Source organism: Phaenicophaeus curvirostris, chromosome 1 (assembly GCF_032191515.1).
Source record: "Phaenicophaeus curvirostris isolate KB17595 chromosome 1, BPBGC_Pcur_1.0, whole genome shotgun sequence".
Lineage (NCBI taxonomy): Eukaryota > Metazoa > Chordata > Aves > Cuculiformes > Cuculidae > Phaenicophaeus > Phaenicophaeus curvirostris.
The window spans coordinates 127,891,779-127,913,652 of NC_091392.1; the positions used below are offsets into that span (position 1 = coordinate 127,891,779).

At 43.1% G+C, this 21,874-nt stretch overlaps 1 protein-coding gene across 2 annotated transcripts in view; it reads left to right on the forward strand.

Annotated features, from left to right (window-relative positions):
* The first annotated feature begins 3,574 nt into the window (after positions 1-3,574).
* BCLAF3 (BCLAF1 and THRAP3 family member 3) overlaps positions 3,575-21,874 on the forward strand; it is a 35,466-nt gene continuing 17,166 nt past the window's right edge. For both annotated transcript variants that reach the window (XR_011338913.1, XM_069873969.1), the window contains exons 1-8: positions 3,575-3,682; positions 13,203-13,274; positions 15,260-15,838; positions 16,182-16,847; positions 19,126-19,304; positions 19,977-20,091; positions 20,290-20,353; positions 21,402-21,520. Coding sequence is in view for 1 of the 2 variants with exons in the window: in XM_069873969.1 (XP_069730070.1) it covers positions 13,234-13,274; positions 15,260-15,838; positions 16,182-16,847; positions 19,126-19,304; positions 19,977-20,091; positions 20,290-20,353; positions 21,402-21,520 (1,763 nt within the window). In the remaining variant the exon portion in view is untranslated. The remainder of the gene's footprint in view (positions 3,683-13,202; positions 13,275-15,259; positions 15,839-16,181; positions 16,848-19,125; positions 19,305-19,976; positions 20,092-20,289; positions 20,354-21,401; positions 21,521-21,874) is intronic.

Sequence of the window (21,874 nt, forward strand, 5' to 3'; positions counted from 1 at the left end):
CAGTAGGTAACCCTTCTTCTGCACTTTTTATTTAGCAAATATAAACATTTAATCCATGCTATTAGGCCATAGTTTGATGATAGAGTAAACGCAGCAGTATCAGAAATGTCAAGACTATGTAACAGAGAGTGCTGACTCCGGCTGCTGTTTGGGCTTAAATCAATTTTTTTTTAAAAAACGTTGACAAGCTAACTTGCTTTTGGCAAGCTTTACACCAGATCAGGTATCGTCTGCCTGTGCTGCTGTAATGATCCCATATCAGGTATCACCCATCTTCCTGTGGCTACTGTAAAAACACAAAACCTGCACCAATTCTATCTTTGGGCTAAAACAAAAGCATGTGCCTGTGTCTGATCTGAATCTCGTTGATATTAATGATTTGATCTGGCAATGCGGAAAATGAGTATGCATAGAATCACACAGTTGCAGGGGCTGGAAGGGAAACTCTGAAGGTCATCTAGTCCAACCCTCCTTGACCAACACCCTGAGATACCCAATGTTGTGCAGACAGCATCAGTGTCTCCTTTCACGTGTGGTTTTGCATGATCTTTAAAACTATTTCCCAGTGTTTTTCTGTCATAAAAAGCTACTCCATTTTGAAAGGGCTTCAGTGTGAATTGGCACGTGCTCCTGCTGTTTACAGCTCCTGAAAAAAAGAACTCACTCAGTCCAACGCCAAACCTGTTAGGCCTGCTGGGTGTCCGCACTGACACTCCAGGGAGTGCGTCCCAGCGGCCTACAAAGGCGAGTGTTCCTGTCATAGAATCACCAGGTTGGAAGAGACCCACCGGATCATCGAGTCCAACCGTTCCTATCAAACACTAAACCATGCCCCTTAGCACCTCGTCCACCCGTGCCTTAAACACCTCCAGGGAAGGTGACTCAACCCCCTCCCTGGGCAGCCTGTGCCAGTGCCCAATGACCCTTTCTGTGAAAAATTTTTTCCTGTCGCTGGGATCAATCCTGTCTCCCAGGTTAGGAGAGAGCTATAACACAGACTCAGGTGGGCACTCAGGGAACCTGAAGAAAGCCTAAGGAAAAGCCATCGAAGAAGCCTTGCTGGTGGCGGCTTCCACCCCGCAGCCACAGTCCCTGATGGACTGGCCCATTGCTGTCCCACCTGTGGGCCTGACACACTCATTGAATCATAGAATGGTTTGGGTTGGAAGGGACCATGAAGGTAATCCAGTCCAACCCCACTGCAGTGAGCAGGGACACAGAGTCATAGAATGTCCTGAGTTGAAAGGGACCCGCAAAGATCATTGAGTCCAACTCCTGTCCCTGCACAGGAAAACCCTAACAGCCACACCATGTGTCTGAGGGCATTGTCCAAATCCTTCTTGAATACTGTCTTGAATTCGACCAGGTTGCTCAGAGCCACATCCAGCCCGACCTGGAATGTTTCCAGGATTGAGGCATCTACCCGCTCTCTGGGCAACTTCACTGCCCTCAGCGTGAAAAATAGGTGGCACTGCAGGCTGACCCCCTGAGGAGACCTTGGGGCAGCTTCGGGCTGAACCTCTCCCACCCGCCCCACGGCACTGCAGTCAGGAACAGCAAAAGGGCTGGGGCCGCAGCACCTCCCCAGCCAAACCCAGTGCTTTGGGGCTGCCCGTGGCCCCGAGGCGGCAGCCACTCCTGGGGGCACAGGTGAAAAGTGCCACGGGAAGGGGCTGCTTTGCATGGATCTTCCCAGATGAGAGGCTCATGGATACCCCAGTAGGAAAGGCTGGAGCACTGTGTCCTCCGGGTGCTGCCATGGCTGGGAACAGCAGCCCAGTTCCTGGCCCCAGCACCCCCGGAGGTGGGGTTGGTCTCTTCTCCCTGGTAGCTGAGGGACAGGAGAAGGGGAAATGGCCTCAAAGTGCACCAGTAGAGATTTAGGTTGGATATTATGAAGAATTTCTTTACTGAAGGGGTTGTCAAGAATCTCCAGTACTGTGTTCAGTTTTGGGCCTCTCACTACAAGGACATTGAGGTGCTGGAGCACGTCAAGAGGAGGACAACAAAGCTGGTGAAGGGGTTGGAGAACAACTCTTGTAAGGACCGGCTGAGGGAACTGGGGATGTTTAACCTGAAGAAAAGGAGGCTGAGGGGGGACCTCATCCCTGTCTACAACTCTCAGAAACTCTCCCTGTCTCATCCACTCTCACAGGTGGATGAGGTGCTGAGGGGCATGGTTTAGTGACTGATAGGAATGGTTGGACTCGATGATCCAGTGGGTCTTTTGCAACCTAGTGATTCTGTGGTTCTGTGAAATGAGGTTGTAGTGAGGTGGGTGTTGGTCTCTTCCCCAAGAGACAGGTGATAGGATGAAAGGGAATGGCCTCAAATTCTGCCAGGGCAGGTTCAGATTGGACATCCGGAAAAATTTCTTCATCAAAAGGGTTATCTGGTACTGGAACAGGCTGCACAGGTTGGTGGCCGGGTCACCATCCCTCAAGCTATTTAAGAGACAGATACATGAAGTGCTTAGGGATATGGTTTAGTAGTAGACAGATATGGTTGGACTTTATCTCAAAGGTCTTTGCCAACCAAGCAATCCTACGATCCTATTGGATCCTATTGGATGATTCTATTGGAACAAGCTGCCGAGGGAGCTGTCTGTGTCACAACCCTAGAGGTGTTTAAAAGATGAGTAGATGTACTTGGGGACATGGATCTGGTGGTTGACTTAGCAGGGCTGGGGTGATGGTTGGACTTGATGATCTTACAGGTCTTTTCCAAGCAAAATCATCCTGTGACTGTGATTCCATGACTCTCTAATTCTGTGACTCTGTGGTTCTGTGACTCAGTGACTCCATGATTTTGTGGCTCTTTAATTCCATGACTTGCTAATTCTGTGACTCCATGATTCCACGATTCCATGAATCGGTGACTCTGATTCTGTGGCTCCGTGCTTCCACGATTCTCTAATTCTGTGCCTTTGTGGTTCTGTGATTCCATGATTCTGTAACTCGGTGACTCAGTTATCCTTCGACTCTGGTTCTTTGGACTCCATGACTCTCTGACTGTGGTTCTGTGACTCCATGATTCTGTAATTCCATGGTTTTGCGGCTCTGATTGTGTGACCCTGGTTCTGTGACTCCATGGTTCCATGATTCTGTGACTTGGTGACTCGGTGATTCCATGATTCTGTGACTCTGTGGTTCTGTAACCTCATGGTTCTGTGATTCCACGATCCTGTGCCTCAGTGATTCCGTGATTCTGTCACTTTGTAACTCCGTGATCGTGCGATTCCACAAATCTGTGATTCCGTGATTCCGTGACTGGGTGATTCAATGACTCTGTGATTCCATGATTGTGTGACTCGGTGATTCTGTAACTCGGTGTTTCTGTGACTCTAACACCACAACCCTGCTGCTCCGTGACTGGGTGACCCCCGCCCCGCGCCATCCACCCCGCGCCCCCTCCCTCCGGCTGCCGCGCGGGGCGGGGAAGGGGGGGGGGGAGGAAAATGTGTGCGGGGCGCGCGCGCGCGCAGGCATCGCCCCCATCCCCGCCCCGCCCCTCCTCTTCCGGCGCGCGCGCGCGCGCCCTTTCTCTCCGCCGCGCGCGCGCGCCGAGCGGGGGCGGGAGGCGGGGGAGCAGCTGCCGCCGCTGCCGCTTCTGCCGCTTCTGCTGGCAGGGCCGGGACCCGCCCCGCCTCCCTCCTCTCCACCTGCTCGAGGCGGCGGCTCCGGTGAGTGGAGCGCGGCGGCCCGGCCCGGCCCGGTCGTTGTCCCCGGCTGCGCGCGCTGGGCCCGTCCTCCCCTCCCCGAGACGAGCCGGGGGGCAGGCGCGGCGGCCGGGATAAGGGCTGCGCCCGGCGTGGAGCCGCGGGGGCGACCGGAGCGGCGGGAACGGGGCGGGGGCGCGGGCAAGGGGCAACCGGCGTTGTTTGGCCTGGAGAGGAGGGGGCTGAGGGTGGGTCGTGGTTCAGGAATCCCCAACGTAAGAAGGATATGGAGCTGTTGGAACGGGCCCAGAGCGGGGCTACAGGGATGGTCCGAGGGCTGGAGCACCTTCCATACGAGGACAGGATGAGAGAGTTGGGCTTCTTCAGCCTGGAGAAGAGAAGGCTCTGAGGAGACCTTATAGCGACCTTCCAGTACCTGAAGGGGCTACAGGAAAGCTGGGGACGGGCTGTTCACAAAGGCCTGTGGTGATGGGATGAGGGAGAACGGGTATAAACTGGAGAGGGACAGATTTAGACTGGACATAAGGAGGAATTTCTTCACCATGAGGATGGTGAGGCACTGGCACATGTTGTCTAGAAAGGTCGCAGCTGCCCCATCCCTGGAGGTGTTCAAGGCCAGGTTGGATAGGGCCTTGGGCTGCCTGGTCTAGTGGGAGGTGTCCCTGCCCATGGCTGGGGGGGTGGAACTGGATGATCTTCAAGGTCCCTTCCAACCCAAACTATTACATGATTCTGTGATTATCACCCTCTCTACAACTGCCTAAAAAGAGGTTGTAGCGAGGCTGGGTGTTGGTCTTGGATACCTACCCTACTAGGAAGGGCTAGGACACCGTGTCCTCCAGGCGCTGCCACGGCTGGGAACAGCAGCCCAGTTCCTGGCCCCAGCACCCCCGGAGGTGTGGGTTGTTCTCTTCTCCCTGGTAGCTGAGGGACAGGACAAGGGGAAATGGCCTCAAGGTGCACCAGGAGACATTTAGGTTGGGTATTGTGAGGAATTCCTTTACTGACATGGTTGTCGAGAATCTCCAGTACTTTGTTCAGCGTGGAGCCTGTCACTGCAAGAAGGACATTGAGGCCCTGGAGCACGTCCAGAGAAGGGCAACAAAGCTGGTGGAAGGGGTTGGAGTGGCTGAGGTAGCTGGGGTTGTTAAGCCTGGAGGAAAGGACACTGTGAGGAGATCTTATCTGTGTCTGCAACTATCTGAAAGGAGGTTGTAGTGAGGTGGGTGTTGGGTCTCTTCCCTCAAGTGACAGGCATAGGACTAGAGAAAATGGCCTCAAGTTGTGCCAGGGGACATTTATATTAGATATGGGGAACTATAACTTCACTGAAATGGTTTTCAAGCACTGGAACAGGCTGCCCAGGGAGGTGGCCGAGTCACCATCCCTGGAGGCATTTAAAAGTAGATGAGGTGTTCCCGTATACAGTTTAGTAGTGGACAGGTATGGTTAGACTCAATCTCGAAGGTCTTTTCCAACCTAGTTATTCTGTGATCTGTAACCTGCCTCTCCCTCCATGTCTGCCTGCGTGTGGATCTATCCTAAAGGTCTTTTCCAACCTAACTATTTTACGCATCCATATGTGTGTATTTTGAGGTGGGATGCTTGTAGCTCAAGCATTCAGCAAGGTTTGGAGGGCCAGGAACAAAGCAGGGGCTACAAGGGGTACCATGGGGCTGTCACTGCTGTGCCTCCACGTCTTGGCTGCTTCTAGAAAACCCCTGTTGCTGTGATGCTGCTGGATGAACAGCACAGCAGAGCTGAGGTCGCTGCTTGCTGTTACTATAAGGAGAGCATTTTACTTAGTAGGTGAGCAGGGCGTAAATGCCAGCTGCCCCTGTTTCTAGTAATTTTTGTGTTGTCACACACAGATTTACACCACTTGGTGTGTTTTTAATAAAAGCAGTATGGGCTTTGTATAGTAGTCATAGGTGTGTCTTTGATTTAGTCTAATATATTTTCCGGATTGAGTCAAACCAAAGGAAGATGAATTGGTGCTGATCTGACCAAATCTGTTTCCCGATCCTTGTTTAGTTGACTATGCACAATTATTTATACATATCTGAGGGGGCAGTGATGTCTTGGGAGGAATCACTGATAGCAGTCCTCTCTCTCTTGGCTCAGCTTCATCCAGAACAGCAATGCCTGGTTTTTATTGCCATTCTCAAATGCCCCAAGTCACTTGTAAATATACTTATTCAGGTTCCTGAATAACAAGGGTTTGAAACAAAGGACAAATTGCTGGAAGGTTTTAATTACCTGCTTACCTTCTGTGTTTGTGGGCCTCAAGGAAAAGTGAATCTTCTGTGAAAGTTTTGGTGGGTGTGGACGGCTGATGGAAGAGCATGGAAGAGGATGCCAGGAAGGGAGGAGAAGTAATATGCAAAAGGCATGGAAGGATCTCTGGTGACGGAAGCTGCGTTGTGGCAGCCTGAGAGACACAGGGCTGGGCAGAGAGGGGTAGAGAATGTGGATGACTAAGTCTTTCCCCTTGTTTTCATCTTTGCACTCTGAAGGACTAATCAGAAGCTATGAGGATTTTTCTGGTAATTCTTTTTTTAAATATTGGTGTTCATGAGGTGAGCTGAAATTAATTAACTTTCTTCAGGGGCACACCCTCCTATCCTGATAAACAGCTATCTGTCTTAATGAGTGTCCGTGCACTCCTCCACATCTGCCTTCAGCGAAATAACTGGTATTTCTGCCACCGGTTTTGTAAGAGCAATCAAACCAACTCTCCTTCTGCCTGCACTGTGATGAGATGGACTTGATTTCAGTGCAGTCTTGCCTTGTGGGTGTTCACCTGTCAGGAGGTAACTGCTGGTGTTGCAGCAAGCTGGTGAACCGTGTGGTTGCACACAGCTGGTTTTGCTTTTCCTTTCAGGTGGCAGCAGGCCCTCACTGTCTGTGAGGAAGGGAGGAAACAGTGCTGGGAGCCTTCCAGCAAGGGCTCATTTCTCCTGTGTGACTGGGGAAGGCAACCTGGACTTCCAGGCCTCCTGGTAGCACTGCTGCACGGAATTGCTGATTCTGAATAAAAAAGGGTTTCTTCTGTTTTTATGGTGTTTTTGTGACTTAAGGTGAAAAAGCAAAGGTCTCCATTATGGTTTGTGCATGTTGGAGAGCTTTCCGTAGACAGGAAGTTGTTGTGGTTTGTCTCTGGGACAGGAGAGGATTTAACACGCTTCTGGTGTCCCTTGAGTAACTGGTAGGCAGAAATGGCTGGGGATAGAGCTGTGACATTTAAAGCTCTGTAATAGATGCATTGATTTAGAGGCTTTTATCACATGTTACAGAAATGGTTTGCCAATATGTTCATAGGTTGTGCTATTTTTTTTTTTTACACTAAGTGTTTATTTAAGAGTGAAATACCTATTTTTCTGTGCGATACTGATTTATCCTGCTCAGTCTTTCCAAGTTGGCATTGTGCTCTGTTTTTCTGCAAAGGTGAGGCATCGCCTGCTAATTAGTGTCATTAAATGGGTTGGTTTTAAATGAGAGCTTAAGCTACATGCTCAGTAGATCTGGACAGTTATTTTTATTCTTCTGCTCAAATATGCAGGGGCAGGGGAATAATTTCTGTGTATCCCGAGGAGTTGCTTAAACTTTAGTGGTCCATTAAGAAGTGCTGTATGCTTCAGCTAGGCCTCTACTTTCTGTACTTGGTCATTTGTGGTTTTGGTTTTGTTTTTTTTTTTTACTGTGAGTGTAAGGGGAATAATAATTTTTATTTTTTATGTGTGGGACACTTACCTTGTTAGCATAACATCTGGTGATCTGTTAGTGATCCTCACTGTTGGCATATGACCTGTGTCAAGCCTGCCTTGCTCAGCTTGTGCCAAAGAAAAATGATACAAGCTGAGAAGGGGGACAGAAAGTTTGCTAAAGCTGCAGTGGCTGTGGTTTTGGGAGGCCAGGGGATATTTCTCAACAGGCAAACTGGAGTGTTGGAGCTCATGTCACTTGGGTTGTGGCACGCACAGCAGGAGTGTGGGCTTATGGCGCTGCCTCCCACCATCACTACCCACCATTCCCAGTCACAGCTGCTTGGGGAGATGCTGTGGATGAGATCAGGAAACATGGTAAATGTAGCATGGGATAAAAAGAGGGAAAAAGATAGGAAAAAGGAAATAAACAAAAGGAATGGCCCTGTCACTTCCCTGGTGGTGTCATCTCCAGGCTGTGTTGCCAGTGCGGCTGAAGCTGCAGTGGTTTGAGGGTGCTGCCAGACCTGCTACAAAATATTTTGGAGATTCAAAGCATAACCTTGGAGATGTGGCAGGCGCTCGGAGAGTCACAAAGCCCAGGAGAAGGGGTGAGTAATCAAAAAGAGCACTTATGGAACATTGGAGATTCATGAGGAAACTAAGGATGGAAATTTGGATGTCAGTCATTTGCGCTGATCTCTTACTTGCTGTAATGGTTTAGAAATCCCTTAGCAGAGTTTTGTTTGCCTCAGACAGGGTGTGTGTCCTTGAGTTAGCTGTTCTAGCTTACAGTTTTCTAACCTGTTGCATATGTCCCACCTTGAGGCTGTGTGTCTGGAATTGGGAGTCACCACCATGGGCTGGCAGAGCTCTAACTGCTTTGGGCACCCCTCTGATGCTGGGGCAGCAATGTTGGGACATGGTTCAGTGTTGCACTGTGCACTACATGACATCATTCCTCCAGCCCGTGTGTGCTTGGGGGTTGTGGATGGAGGTGCCAACTGGGTGCTGTGGTTTTGATGTTGAAGGTGTTTAATAGAAAAAATAGGGATAAATTTGTGTAGTGTGGCTTGGGAGCCTCTGCCTCTGGTGATGATAGTCAAACCAATCTGAGAAGCATTGGCTAAAGGAGATGTGAACTCCTGTTACAGGTTCAGAAATGTTCAAGCGGGTTTGGTAGGAGATGTTTCTCTATTCTTACACTCTTCCCTGGACATTTGCTGTCTGAGGTTAAAAGATTTGCCTGGAAGTTGAATGGGCAAGAATATGCAAGGCTTGTGTCCTGCTTGGACAGTGCCTGGGGTGGGAGCCATGTGAGACAGCCTCTGAATCTGCTATTTTAACTTATGAACTAGAGAAGTTGCCAGTTCTATACTTTTCATTTAAGGATAGGATAAATGGCTTTTCATATTGTAGGCTTCAAGATCCTTAATTCCATTTTAGTTTTTTTAAGTCTGGATTGCAGGTGAGCTTTTAATTTGATTGTATTTCTGTCAGATACTTGGCTGTCTTGGTGTTGAGACTCTCAATTCCTGGTTTCTCTATTCTGACAGTTACTGCAGCAAGACATGCTCTGGCGTGTTCCTTGCAGCCTCTGGTTGATCCCTGTCCAGAAGACAGGCAAATGAAAAGGTTTCAGCTGCACAGAGTGGGAGAATAGTGAACTGGATAGTTTTTGCAGCAAGGGTCAGCATCTGTCTTTGTGTCTGCTGTGTGACCCAACCTGTGAAAGGCTTGATTATCCCTTCAGCCTTTAAAAGATTTGGGAGGCAATGTCTATGGCAGTCAGGCAATCCCTTAAAAAGGCATGAGATGTGGCATCTCCCCTCAGTACAAGTGAAATGGCAACTGAAGAGTACTCCTTGATGGTGAGCACTGCTATTCTTGACCCACCCCTTGTGTTTCCTGCATAGCATGTCTTCCATCGTCGCTGTAGACACCCAAAAGACATGTAAAGCAGTCCACGTGTTTGTGGTCTGTTTACTGGAGAGTTACAGGTTTATGCTCTGTGCTTTATCTGCAAGGTGTTAGTTGTTTGGGGCTTGCTGGTGTGTGGCTGGCTGTATTAGGAAGAGCTCCAGTTCCGCTCCATTCAGCTGTATCATAGAATCATGGAGTCATGGTGTGGCTTGGATTGGAAAGGACCTTAAAGATCATCCAGTTCCACCCCTCCTGCCATGAGCAGGGACACCTCCCACCAGACCAGGCTGCTCAAGGCCCCATCCAGCCTGGCCTTGAACACCTCCAGGGATGGGGCAGCCACAACTTCCCTGGCAACCTGTTGCAGTGCCTCACCACCCTCACAGTTAGAAATGTCTTCCGAGTCTCTAATCTAAAGATCCCCTCTTTTCATCTTAAACCCATTACCCATTGTCCTGTTGGTGCACTCCCTGATAAACGGGCCCTCCCCAGCTTTTCTGTAGGCCCCAGGAAAGGGATCACTGCAGTAATATGTGATTTCTTGTATTTCCTGCTAGAGAATATCAAGGAGAGTGGAGGTGGTTTTGTTCATGAGAGCAAGTTATTAGAAATGGATAGCCTTTCTTAAAGCACACCCCAGACAATTTCTGGTAATTTTCAAGTTACTTCTCTCAAGGTACTTCTTTCAGGTTTGTAGTAGACAGGCACTTCAAGAATTTTGTACTTGTCAAAGCATTGGTCTTGAGTGTGAAATCAAAGCAGAGCTGGCAGCCAGCTTGAGGCTGTTTCTCCTGAAAGGAAAGTTGTCCGATTTAAATTCCAAAAGTCAAGGAAAAGAAAATAAAAGGTAGGGTACCCCTAAATACTTCAACTGTCCTAAGCACAGCTACTGATAACTCCTCCAATGAGTTACTTATTCTTGTGACGCATCAAACACGAGCAGCACTATGAACTTAAAAATATTGTTTCCTATTTAAAAAAATAGTTCTTTGTGTTTTCATAGTGACAGCATCCCATAAAGTACATAAGGAGGACTTGATGAAATTCAGAATCCAGAGCATAGCAGGTCCTGGTGCCTCTGCTCTAACATGACCTGGTTTTTCAGAATCACCTGGATGCCTCACTTGGGAACCATAGGGCTTTTACTTGATTTGGGTAGTTCTGTTGTAGACAGGTTTGCTACATGTAACCATTCTACAAAAAGCTTTCTTTTGGTGTGGGACTGTATTGCTGGCCTAGGTGAGATGATTTAAACCTGAATTTAATGACATGCTTCCAGATTTTGTATAGATTAATTTGTGGTTCTGGTGTTACACTGTGAGCCTTGATTGGGGTTGAGTGCTTGCTGCCTTTTTATGCTTCGCATTGCATCTTGAGTCTTGCTGTGAGGAAATGGTATTCTGTGGGTCACATTTAGGAGATGCATTGAAACAAATGAACGCTTTCTTTCCACCAAACAAAAGGAGTGTCTTCACTGGGAGTTACAGTAGTCGTCGTTATCCAAAGGCAAGATCTAGAACATGCTGTTACAGTCCTCATCATGCTTTTTGTTTAGTCAGTCTTGAAAGAATAAGGAATCTCTGGTTATGGATGTTCAGTTTGTAGCTTGATTAGTCGGTGATGAGAGTTCCTGCCTGGCATATAAGGTTCTGTACAATGGTTGAGTGGGGTTTAATGGTACTTTTGTCTTTGTGGTGGTTACAGACTCACTTGAAGATGAAGGATAAAGTTCAGAACTGAAGGGAAGCTGGAAAGGAAGAATTTGAATGGCATATAAAATACTGTCACTTTTTAAAGTTTACAAGAAGAGAGGATCCTACTGAGTCTTCAAAGCTTGTGGGACCTACATCTCTTGGAAATGTGTTAGCCAGAGAGAGTATTTTTTTCGTTTCTGAAATACGGTTCAGTTTGGTAAGGTGTATGCTTATGGGTAAAAAATAGGAAAGTATTTTGTATTTTGCTTGTAATATTACTTTTTTTGAAAAAAATATTTGAGTACCGGCATCGGAGCATCGTATTTAACTTTGGCTGGGATGATCTTCGAGTTAGCAAAGGTTCTAAAGTTAATTCATGCTATGCAGTCCTCAGCCATATGCCTTTATGGTCTAAGAGGTGGTACTAACTTCATATTTGAAAGTTCAGGAAACATGCATTATACGTTTTTTGGGGTACTTGAGGGTTTGTGTTTTTTGTGGTTTTGCTTCGCTGTCCGTTGCAGCAGTTTTTACAGCTTCATACCTTGTCACATGGAAAGCTTCATTAAGGAGCATATACTGCCATGGTAAACAGGGGACTTTTGAGATTTCAAAAAATTAATTCAAGAGAATTATTTGCTGTGTCTTGCAAATAACTGTCAGGTTAGCTTAACAAGTGCAACTTCATGAGTAGGAAGAGAACGCTTCTGGGATTGCTCTGGTATGTAGTAGATGGCTTGTCTAATGTCCACTTGCAGTGGTAGGCATCAGAAGTGTGCTGTGTGCTCTCTAAGATGCTGCTGGCTTAGCCGTTAGTTAATTGTACACAAAATACTACCCCTTGCTCAATCTGATTTTATTTGATCAATTAATGTGATGGGGGGCAGTGAGGTAATGGGTCAGGCATGTTGGCTGCACACCTACTTCTCCAGGCTTCTTATGTGGTTTAAAGTTTACTGATTTTTCTCCCCATTCAATTTCACCGAGTCAGGTAAAAAAAAAAAAATCAGTTAAAGAAATTGTTCGAGCATTGGGAATTTCACAAAGGGCATACTTGGCCAGTCCAGACTAGTTTTCTTTCTCTGTAAGTGTCTGTGAGCAAATACTTAGAGAAAATACCAGAGTATTTATAGGGTGACAATGACCTGGGCGTATTCTTCCAGTTTCAAGTCACTGGTTTTTCATTAATTTTAGAGCTGTTGATGGATCTGTTTTTCTCTCTGTTAGTATTTCTGGCCTTTGCAGCATCTTGTGGTGTGGGTATGTGGTACAAATTCCAGCTTTTACCCGGTTACTTGATAATTTCACTCTCTTTTAATCCTTGTGTTTCCTAAATACTGACTAATTGGTCCGTTCCTGTTCACCAGTCATGTTACTGGTGAGTTTGTGTAGCCTTTCATCACTTGTTCACCAAGTTTCTAGTATCTTTTTGCAAAGAAGAGCAAGAAGGGTAGATTGCACGGGTATTTTTTTCATTCTTCTGAAGCTTTTATGAGAAGAGATATCCAGAGCTACTTTCAGGATCCAGGAGCAGTGCTTTCTGTCATAGTGCATCCACTGTGTGTTTAAATGTGTCTAGGTTATTAACAAGTTAAGTATAAAGATGAAAAGCAATCTTTTGTACGTGTTTTTATTTGGATGAAGTGTGTGATGATACAGAAGTTAAGTTGCTGGAGCAGTTAAAGCTTACAGGTGGTCTGTAACTACATGTATATATTATAATATAGTATATATAGTTATATAATATAATCAATGTATATTACAGATGAAGCTCAGTGTATATGAAGTTCAGAATATAACTCAATGCAAAAGTGTTTTACTTTGTAAATCTGATTTTAAAACTGGCTTTCTCCATCATATCATATCAACAGTTGCAGAGGGTTTTTTCAGTTTCTACGGCTTGCTTGTGAGGTTATTAACATTCAAAACCAGGGTGAATGACAGCATTACAAAATGGAGAGAAAAAGGGAGCAATGGTCAAATATTGAAATCTTTATGACAGTAATAAGCCTTGTTATAAGATCAGTGATTAGTAAAAAAGTTACCTTAAAATGGGAATGAGAGGTAAAAGTAAAACATCCTAAAATATGCCTCACCCTAACACTGAAGTGTCTAATGCCACGCTTGTTAAAACCAGCTGTCCCTGTTGTAATTTGTAGTGCAATTCTGTTATCAGACTAGTAATTCATGTCATTTTTACAGCTTCAAGAAACCCTTATAAACACGTGAGAAGATGACAAGATCTAGATCAAGATCACCACGATGGAAACAAAGGTAACTAAAACTTGTGCTCTGAAATGTAGCTTTATATAAGGATTTATAATTAGGACTTAAAACATGTAAAAGAGAAAAAAAATCCATCCAGAATTGCAATTTGTAAAGTGTATTATATAAATCATAATCTGTTTTCCAAACTCAACAGCTTCTACAATTTTTTTCCCAACTCGCAATTTTATTATGATTATTTTTTTTAAAGCTGGAGGTGTTAGGCTTTTGCTGTCTGCCAAGAACCTTGTTCAGCTTCCATGTTTTGAGACTTGGAACTACCTTAAGCACAAAATCCAAGCACAAAACTAGTGAAGTTTATCTTTACTCAAACACCACCTGGTGCACTTAATGTATGTTGCACACTCCTGTTTCGCTTTTTGGTCTACAGGACAGGCCAGATTGACTGTTAAAGATTACTTCTTAGTTCATACACCTTGGGCTTTGTGAGCCTTTGGGGCTGATGCACAAATTGATCTTTAACACAGTTAGATATGCCTTGCAGCAGAAAGCAAACTGCAGACGTGGGAATCAGTGCCCTTCTTTTTGGACACTAGCCTAGTGTCATGTGTCACTGATGTATGTCACCAGAATAACATCCAGGTTACTTCATGCTGTTAGTTACCTGCCTAATTTCCATGACTTGCAATGCAAATTTGAGGTGTTAGACCTAGGAGGCTGCAGTACAATTTGAAGCTTTCTAGAGCTATTAGTGTGTAATTTGAAACTACTTTTTTGCTGGTTTTGGGTTGCTTTTCTGAATAGACTAATTAAACTGTTATGACCAAGGCCAAGGGAGTTTGTTGGATAACACAAAAATTTGTGTGGGTTTTTGTTTTTAAAAGAGAAAGTCTATCTACTTCCATGCTAGGTTGATAGTTGTGAATGTCCTTTGAGTGAAGAGTAGGGAGGAACACTCCAGCTCTCATTAAAATGCAAGCCTTAACCAGAACAACATGAGGTGGCAGAAGCAGAATGGGTGCTGTTGGAAGATAGCCATTATAGGTTATGAAGATCTGCAATTCTGAGTTTGAATTCATTTGCAGAAATGTAGCAAATAGTTATGCCAAACTGTACATTTGCAGTATGTGTACAAAGGAAGCTGCTTCCTTGAATTTTTTCGACTTTTTTTTTTTTAATGTTTTTATTAAAGAGTGCATGGGAGTGTAGAGTTAATACTTGAATGCAAGCAGAACTGTTATGTCTGGGATTCCTTTCTGGTTCTTGCTAGTGGCTTTTGCTGTTTTTAATTTGTTTAAGGAGATTTTTGGTTAAAAACCCTTAACAGGTTGCTCTTGTTTGTAACTGTAGGTGAAAATGGAAAGCTGAGAGATGCCATTGAGTGGATCTTAGCAATTGAATCTTTAATAGCAAAAGCTGCAGTGGGTGTGAAAGTGCACATGTATACACGCACATGCACATGCACATATGTGCATGTACACCCAATTAGACAAAACCACCGAAACATGTTCTCAAACGCTGTCTTTTCTGCAGGATAAAACCTACATGTGTGACATTTTAAATAGGATATTTTTTTAAGTTTTCAATAGGTTTGGCAGTTGTTTTGGCATCCTAAGAAAGCCAGGAAAGTTTTTTTTATTTTGGTTTTTTTTCCTTCCTCTTTTCTTCTCTTGGCACTGAAAAAGATAGGGAATACTTGAAAAGTGTGAAAATGTGTATAATGGTTGTTTTCAATGTAGTGGAAACTTCATATATGTGAAATTATTTTTAGTTTTAAATGAAAAAATGATTGACTTGCTGCTATTTTGAGTAGGTATTTTTACTATGCAAACTTCGAACAGATCAAAAGTAAGCTTCATACTCTAGCCAGGCAAATGACACTTTGAGTATCTCTGGTTTTTGGTTTGGTTTTCTTTTTGCCAGTTGATTAAATTTGTGTACTAAACTGTTCCCTAAGGAGGTATTGATACTCTTTTTAAGAGGTTGATTCAGTTTTATGGGACTATTCAAAGTGGATTTTGTTTTTGTCTTAGGTCCTTATCTCCAGCATTTAGGAGTCCGGAGCACCATAGGCAAAGGCATGCTCCTGTTAATTATGACTGTGAATATAAAAGCTTTCGTAAGGACCCAAAGAAACCTATAACTTGGAGAACAGAAGATGAAAAATATGGACAAAGCAATTGTAGGTTTGCACCTCATAGAAATAACCACCAGAGAATATATGAACGTAGATCACCTTCACCAAACCTGAAAAGAATTCCCATGGAAGATACTTACAACTATAAGCCCTACAGAACACATTCATCTGAAAGAACTGAAAGCAATAGGAGATGCCAGTTACCACCAAAATATGCGGACACACCATATAAAGAGCATGATCGTCCATTTTACCAACACAAAATGGAAGAAAGATACATGTTTCAGCACTACAAAGGCACTGGAAATGAAAAAGGAATGAAACCTTTCCATAGACCTTTAGGGTCTTCATGTAAACTTGAAAGAAAATGGCATGAAGATGACTTGAGGCATCAGAGGTTACATGAAGAGAAGTACGGTCAGTCACCCAGAAGAGTTTCTGATGAATTTACGGCAAGGAGCTCTTTACAGAAGAGGTATAGGAATAAAATAATTAAAACCTGGGTATTGTGGTGTAAAGCCTCAAGTGAAAGTCTGTTTTCATTATAGTTGAAGATACCCACCTTGAAACACGTTGGCCACTTTGTAGTTTAATTATGGGCGACTGGTAGTAGTGACATATTTGTCTTTTAAGTAAATCATATTGATGGCTAGAGTATGAAAGGATAATATTTCCCTCTTAGGAGCCCCTGCACATCTGTACCTTGGCGTGAGGGATTATGGGTTAACTTGCCACGCATTCTGCTGTCCAACATTCTGCACACATAAGTTCTCACTTTCTTCTCTAGTGCAAGTGTAAATTGCTTTATGTCAACACAGGTATCCTGAAGATCACGATTACAGAGAATATGGGCACACGTCTAAAAGGGCTAAAGAAATGGAGAGGTATGACGATGGCGAAGTAGCAAGAAATTCCAAGTGGAAGCAAGAACGTTCTTTTCCACCCTACCAAGAAATGGAGGAGGAAAGAAATCCAGGTGCCCAGTCCCACCGACCGGCTGAAAGGGAGTACTCGGAGGGTTCTGTCACAAAGATAGCCTATGAGTACGGTCACAAGCGGCACAGGCATGTGGATGGAGAAAAGCCTTTTTCAGATGATAGAGCTCAGAAGTACGTGAAGCAGGAAGACCAGAAATACGGTTCTTCTAAGGGTGCCCGGAATAGCAAAGAATTAGATTACTTTAGCAGTGGAAGAGCGAGACGGACTGAAGAAGGGCACGTTGAAGTACCTGTTAAATATAGTTCAAAGAAGGGCTGCGATGCTTGTGTTAACTCTTCCAAAACGGATGTTGATCTGAGATCTTTTAAAAACAAACCGAAGGAAAGAGTAAGGAAAGAAGGAGAATTCAGGAAAAAAGTAGATTCCTCCGATAGCCAGCATGATTCAAGTCATACTGTTTCAGATGTGAAAATGTCAGATGTCAACTGTAGGAGGGAACATCTCACAATCAAAGTGGATATGAAGAAAATGGTGACCAAGTACAGGTATTGGCTTCCTATTGCCTCTTCTTCTTCCTGCCTCTTTACAGTTTGAGTATTGGAAGAAAGCAAGGTTTCTTTAAGAGGTAACCAGGACAAATTAAGGTTGTACGTTTTTCATTTTGTTTTGATTAAAATGTTGACTTGCCTGGACTGGAAACTTGCAGCCTACCTCTTAAAAAGCAAACAACTCCCCCCCTCTGCCCCCCGGTTAATTTAATGGAAATTTTGTAGGAAGTGGAGAGAGCACATATGGCTGATACAAACCTGTAGTTAAAAGTTGCTTATGGTAAATAAATGTGTTATTTTAACAGAACACCTTCCCCGCCCCCCCAAAGAAAAAAAGGCAAGAAAAGCCTAGTCCTGTGTATTCCTCTGTAATATGATGGCGCTTTTTTTGACTGAGTCATCCCTAATTTCTTCTAAAAACCAGATAACCTTTAAATTATATAAATCTCAGGCCACATTCAGATGTTCAAGATCCAGTTTTCAATAAAGCTGTCAATTGGAGATTCTCCACACCCACCCATGAGTTATTTATTGTTGTTACAAATGAAGCGGCAATTTATTGAGGCATTGGAACTGAAAAGCAGTACAGTCTGCATCTGCCTGTCTTCTGTGTAGTACTTTTACTTGCCTTAAGTATTCCTAGTGCTGACTGAATTGGAAAAGTGTGGTAATATGAAAACCTTGCTGATGGATATGCGGTAGAGAACAAGCAGCTTGGGTTTTGTAGATTTTTGACAGGCTTTTCTGGTTTGTTGCCTTGCTGTTGCAGGCAAGAATGTCGTAAATATGACAAAAGGATTACTTTCCTTTCATTGAAAATGAAGGCTGATCATATTGGTGATTTTGCCTCTTGTCCCAAATAAATAAATCACCTATATAATATCAGAAACATGTAATACAATGGAAAGTTAGAAAGACAAGGTACTGTCTGCATGTAAGGGGCTAAATATTAAAAGCTGAGGAAAGGGAGGTGGAGTTAATGCCCCCCGGCTGGGACAAGCATTTAACTGCCTGAATGATAGTGTAATGAAAAAAAAAATAATTATTGTTGGGGTTTTTTGCAAGCCCACAGGACAATTCCTGTATCCAGTAACCTCTTGCTGTTTTTGAAAGTCTTGCACAATGGTCATGAAAACTATTTGCCGATGGAAGAATCTTCTACACCAATTACAGCTAATTTCATGTATGGAAGGTTTGCTTCCACAGCCAAAAGTGCTGAATACTTTATTTTTTTAAAGATGAGAATGCTAATTTTGCAGAAGCTGATGACTGGGAATATTCATGCTGCCTACTTTAGGCATTTAACAAACACCTGGCTTGAAATGACTCAGCTGAGAAGAATACTTTCTTTATAAACCTGGGGAGCAGGTAGATAATTCAAAGCATCTTCATTTGAGATTGTTTGGATTCTCTCTTGCATGCATTTATTTCCAGTTTACTGGGGGCAAGTAAATGACTTCTGGCACCTGATAGAGGCTACTTCTGATAGAATTTTTGTACGAAATTCTAATCTTGCATGCTTCAAATACAAGACAGGCAGGCACATAAATCATGACAGAATGCACAGTAAATGGATGGAGTCTTTATCCTAAAAGCTTTTATGTGGGTTGTTCAAGTCCTCTGCTTATCTTTCCAAATGATGAGCATTTTTCTTGGAACAAGAACAGCAGGATTTTTAAAGTGTTAGCTTCCTTGTCAAAATAACTGTGCGAACAGGAATGCAATCATTTGGGGTGTAAACTTAGTTAGAATGAGGAAAATTTGACAGGAAGATGCTACTATACACGTTCCTAAGTTCTCACAATGTGGCTGGAAGGCTGTTTCACTAGGCCTAAGTGATGATCCAGTTCCCAGAGATGCCAGGAGATTTTTACATCTCTGAACCGTTCTTCAAAATTGTCTAGCTCTTTATAAACAATGACACACGCATAGCTGCATTCCAGAATCGCTCTGAAGAAGTATATCATGATCTTTATTTGCCTGTTTTATTTGATAATCTAGATGAATTGGGTTTAAAATTCACAAATTGTTTTTTACGTGCTTCACTGAAACAAGGATTTGTGCTAGAGTAGTCATATCTTTGTACTTTATTGTAACTTTTTTTTCCTTATGGCCTTAGGAGCGTTTTAATTAAAAAAAGGAACAAAATGTGATTTCAATTTTGTGGGATTTTCCTAAAATGAACTCCCCAATTTGTTTTATTCTACTCTTCTATTTGAAGATTTCGTATACAGTGAATTCTTTTCAAGTGGCTATCTGCCAATTTTTATTCTAGGACTGCTTCTAGTCATACGACGGAGAGACAGATGTCACATGATCTGGTTGCTGTTGGCAGGAAGAATGAAAATTTTCATCCAGTGTTTGAGCACATGGAATCTGTAACACAGAATGTTGAAAATGACCCATCAAGAGAGTTTACTCAGGAAATAATCACAATTATCCATCAAGTTAAAGGTGATGTTTTGTTTAGGGTTATGTGTGTGTTTATGCATTTGTAGTTATTAAAACCAGATGTTATGAGTTAGAGCTGCTGTCTTTGTAAGTCTCTGGTGTTTGCCTTCGTTTGTATTTTGGCTTGATTCTGTGTTGTTTAAGGAAAACGTAGACTGAGAATTTAAAGTACTTGGGTGAAGAATAATTGTAAGAAGGGCTGAGTCTGTAATAGAGGCATTATTGCGGAGTGCTAAGGTCAAAAAGATTTTTTGCTACTACTTAAGACTAACCTGTTTGTTTAGCAACAAGAGGAGAAAAAAAGGAGCTTTGCTGTAGTCACAACTTCCTAATTACATGTAGTTCCTTTGTTTTTTCAGATCAGTGTTAAGACTGCTGCATCATGTTCCATGTTGAACTTTATTTATAGATTCTAGTCATTTGAGTGCCACTACGATAGTGCTGACAGTTACCTTGCGATTCAGCTTAATCTTATTTAGTACAGAAGGATGTCTAAGTTGGGTTGGTGCAACCTTTAGTTTGTGAATGTTAAACTACAAGTGGAAATAGTTTGAAATTTGTTTTCAGAAGTTGTCTGTGTCTCCTTTAGAATTTAAGCTTTTAAAAGATATGGTTTCCCTTTGTGCATTTCAAATACTACAAATAAGCATTCTTGTATTTAATATCTCCTCACAGCAAACTATTTTACATCTTCTGACATAACTCTACATGAACGGTTCTCAAAAATTCAGGCTAAACCAGTTGCAAATATGAATGAAGTTAAAATACATTTGGATCCAGAAATTCACAGGTAACTGATGTGCTTTTTGCCTTCATTGTTTTGCATTAAGAATCTTAGTCTTCACTAGGTATTACACAATGTAAAGTGTGTTTTCAGTGACTCTAAACTACCTGCCCATAGTGTGGGAAGAATTCTGTAGTTGGTCAGTAATGCTTTTGCTCTTTATTGTGATGGCACTTGTTTTTATGTATTATTTTTGTGTTCCAGGAGGATTGACATGTCTCTAGCAGAACTGCAGAATAAACGAACTGTGCCATCTGAACCTCCCCAGGTACCTTGATTACTTAACTTTTGTTTTGGCTAACAGTAAGTTAAAATGATACAGGTGTAAACAACATTTCCCCCTTGCTATTGGTAAGTCGTTTTTATGTGCTTTTTAAGACCACCAGTAATTCTGATTATTTTGAAAGAAATAGTGTATTTACATTTTTTGAATGTAAAATACACAACTGAATATATTTACAGATACCAGAAAGCTGTGAGTATACTGTGTTCGCAGATGAGTGAAACACAGGTGTGTTCTCCAGAGTAGCTGGAGTCTGGTTATTCCTGCTGCTTGAACCCCTGTCTGTTTTTAAATAGTGTATATATGAAGTAGGTGACTGACTTGTGGCTCTTACTTCCCCTCTGAGATTAGAAAAAGCCTTAATGTTCTACCCTAATGACAGAATGGTCTGACTTTCACATTATTTTTCAGAATGCTGTTTTGTCCCATACTTTTATCCAGGGGCATAAGATGTTTTGTCTTCCCTTTTCAAGCTGTGCTTACCATTATTTAGTTATTTTTTTCTGTAGTACAGTTATATGGAGATTCAACTTAAGAATAGTAGAACTTCTTAAGGTCATAGAATGGTTTGGGTTGAAAGGGACCTTAAAGATCGTCCAGTTCCAACACCCCTGCCATGGGCAGGGACATTTCCCACTAGACCAGATTGCTCAAGGCTCCATCCAACCATGCCTTGAAAACTTCTGGGGATGGAGCATCTGTAATACATACTGAATTTACTGGAATTCACGTGAATATTTTTGCCATGGCAACTCAGAGCAGGATTCCAGTGTTCAATGCAGTATTCCAGGGTTCTGTGTACTGCTGGTTGGAAACTTGTAAAAAGGCAGATGGTACAAGATAGGGTAATTGTTTAGTTCTAATTTTTGTTAGTGTTTTGTCTTTGGATCCTTGGGTTGATGTGCGTCTGTCCTATGTACAGATAGTTCAACTATGTGAATGTTATATACTGAATGCAACCCCTGAAAGACAGAATCAGGTCAGTGTATAGTTAAAAACAGCTAATTTGACCTTAATCCTTCATCTTATCTAGAACATTATGAGAGTTTTAGAAGATCCAAATGATCTACGACATGATATAGAGAGGAGAAGAAAAGAGAGATTGAAGAATGACGATGACAGAGCATTTCATGTAGATGATGTAACTCTAAGGTAATTGGCAAATAGCAGTCCTGTTGGGCCAAGGCTGTGGTTCTCTTGCCCATGCATTTTTTGGCTTTTCCACAGTTACATTCCCATTTGTTGTGATTCTTTTCCATAGCTTGTTCTTGTAAGTTTGACTGGAATTCAACTGACATGCATTGCATACTACTCTGTAAGAGTGTTACCTTGAAAGAGTTTAAGCCATAGTGGGGAGAAAATATGAAAAGCAAGCTCAAACTATGAATGGGAAGATAGGGAAAAGCGAATGCTTAATACGCCTAACTATTTTTAAACTCCTGAATGTATCCTGAATGATACTCTTCTTGGTATCTTGTAGTTCTATAAAAGCATTCCAGAATTAAT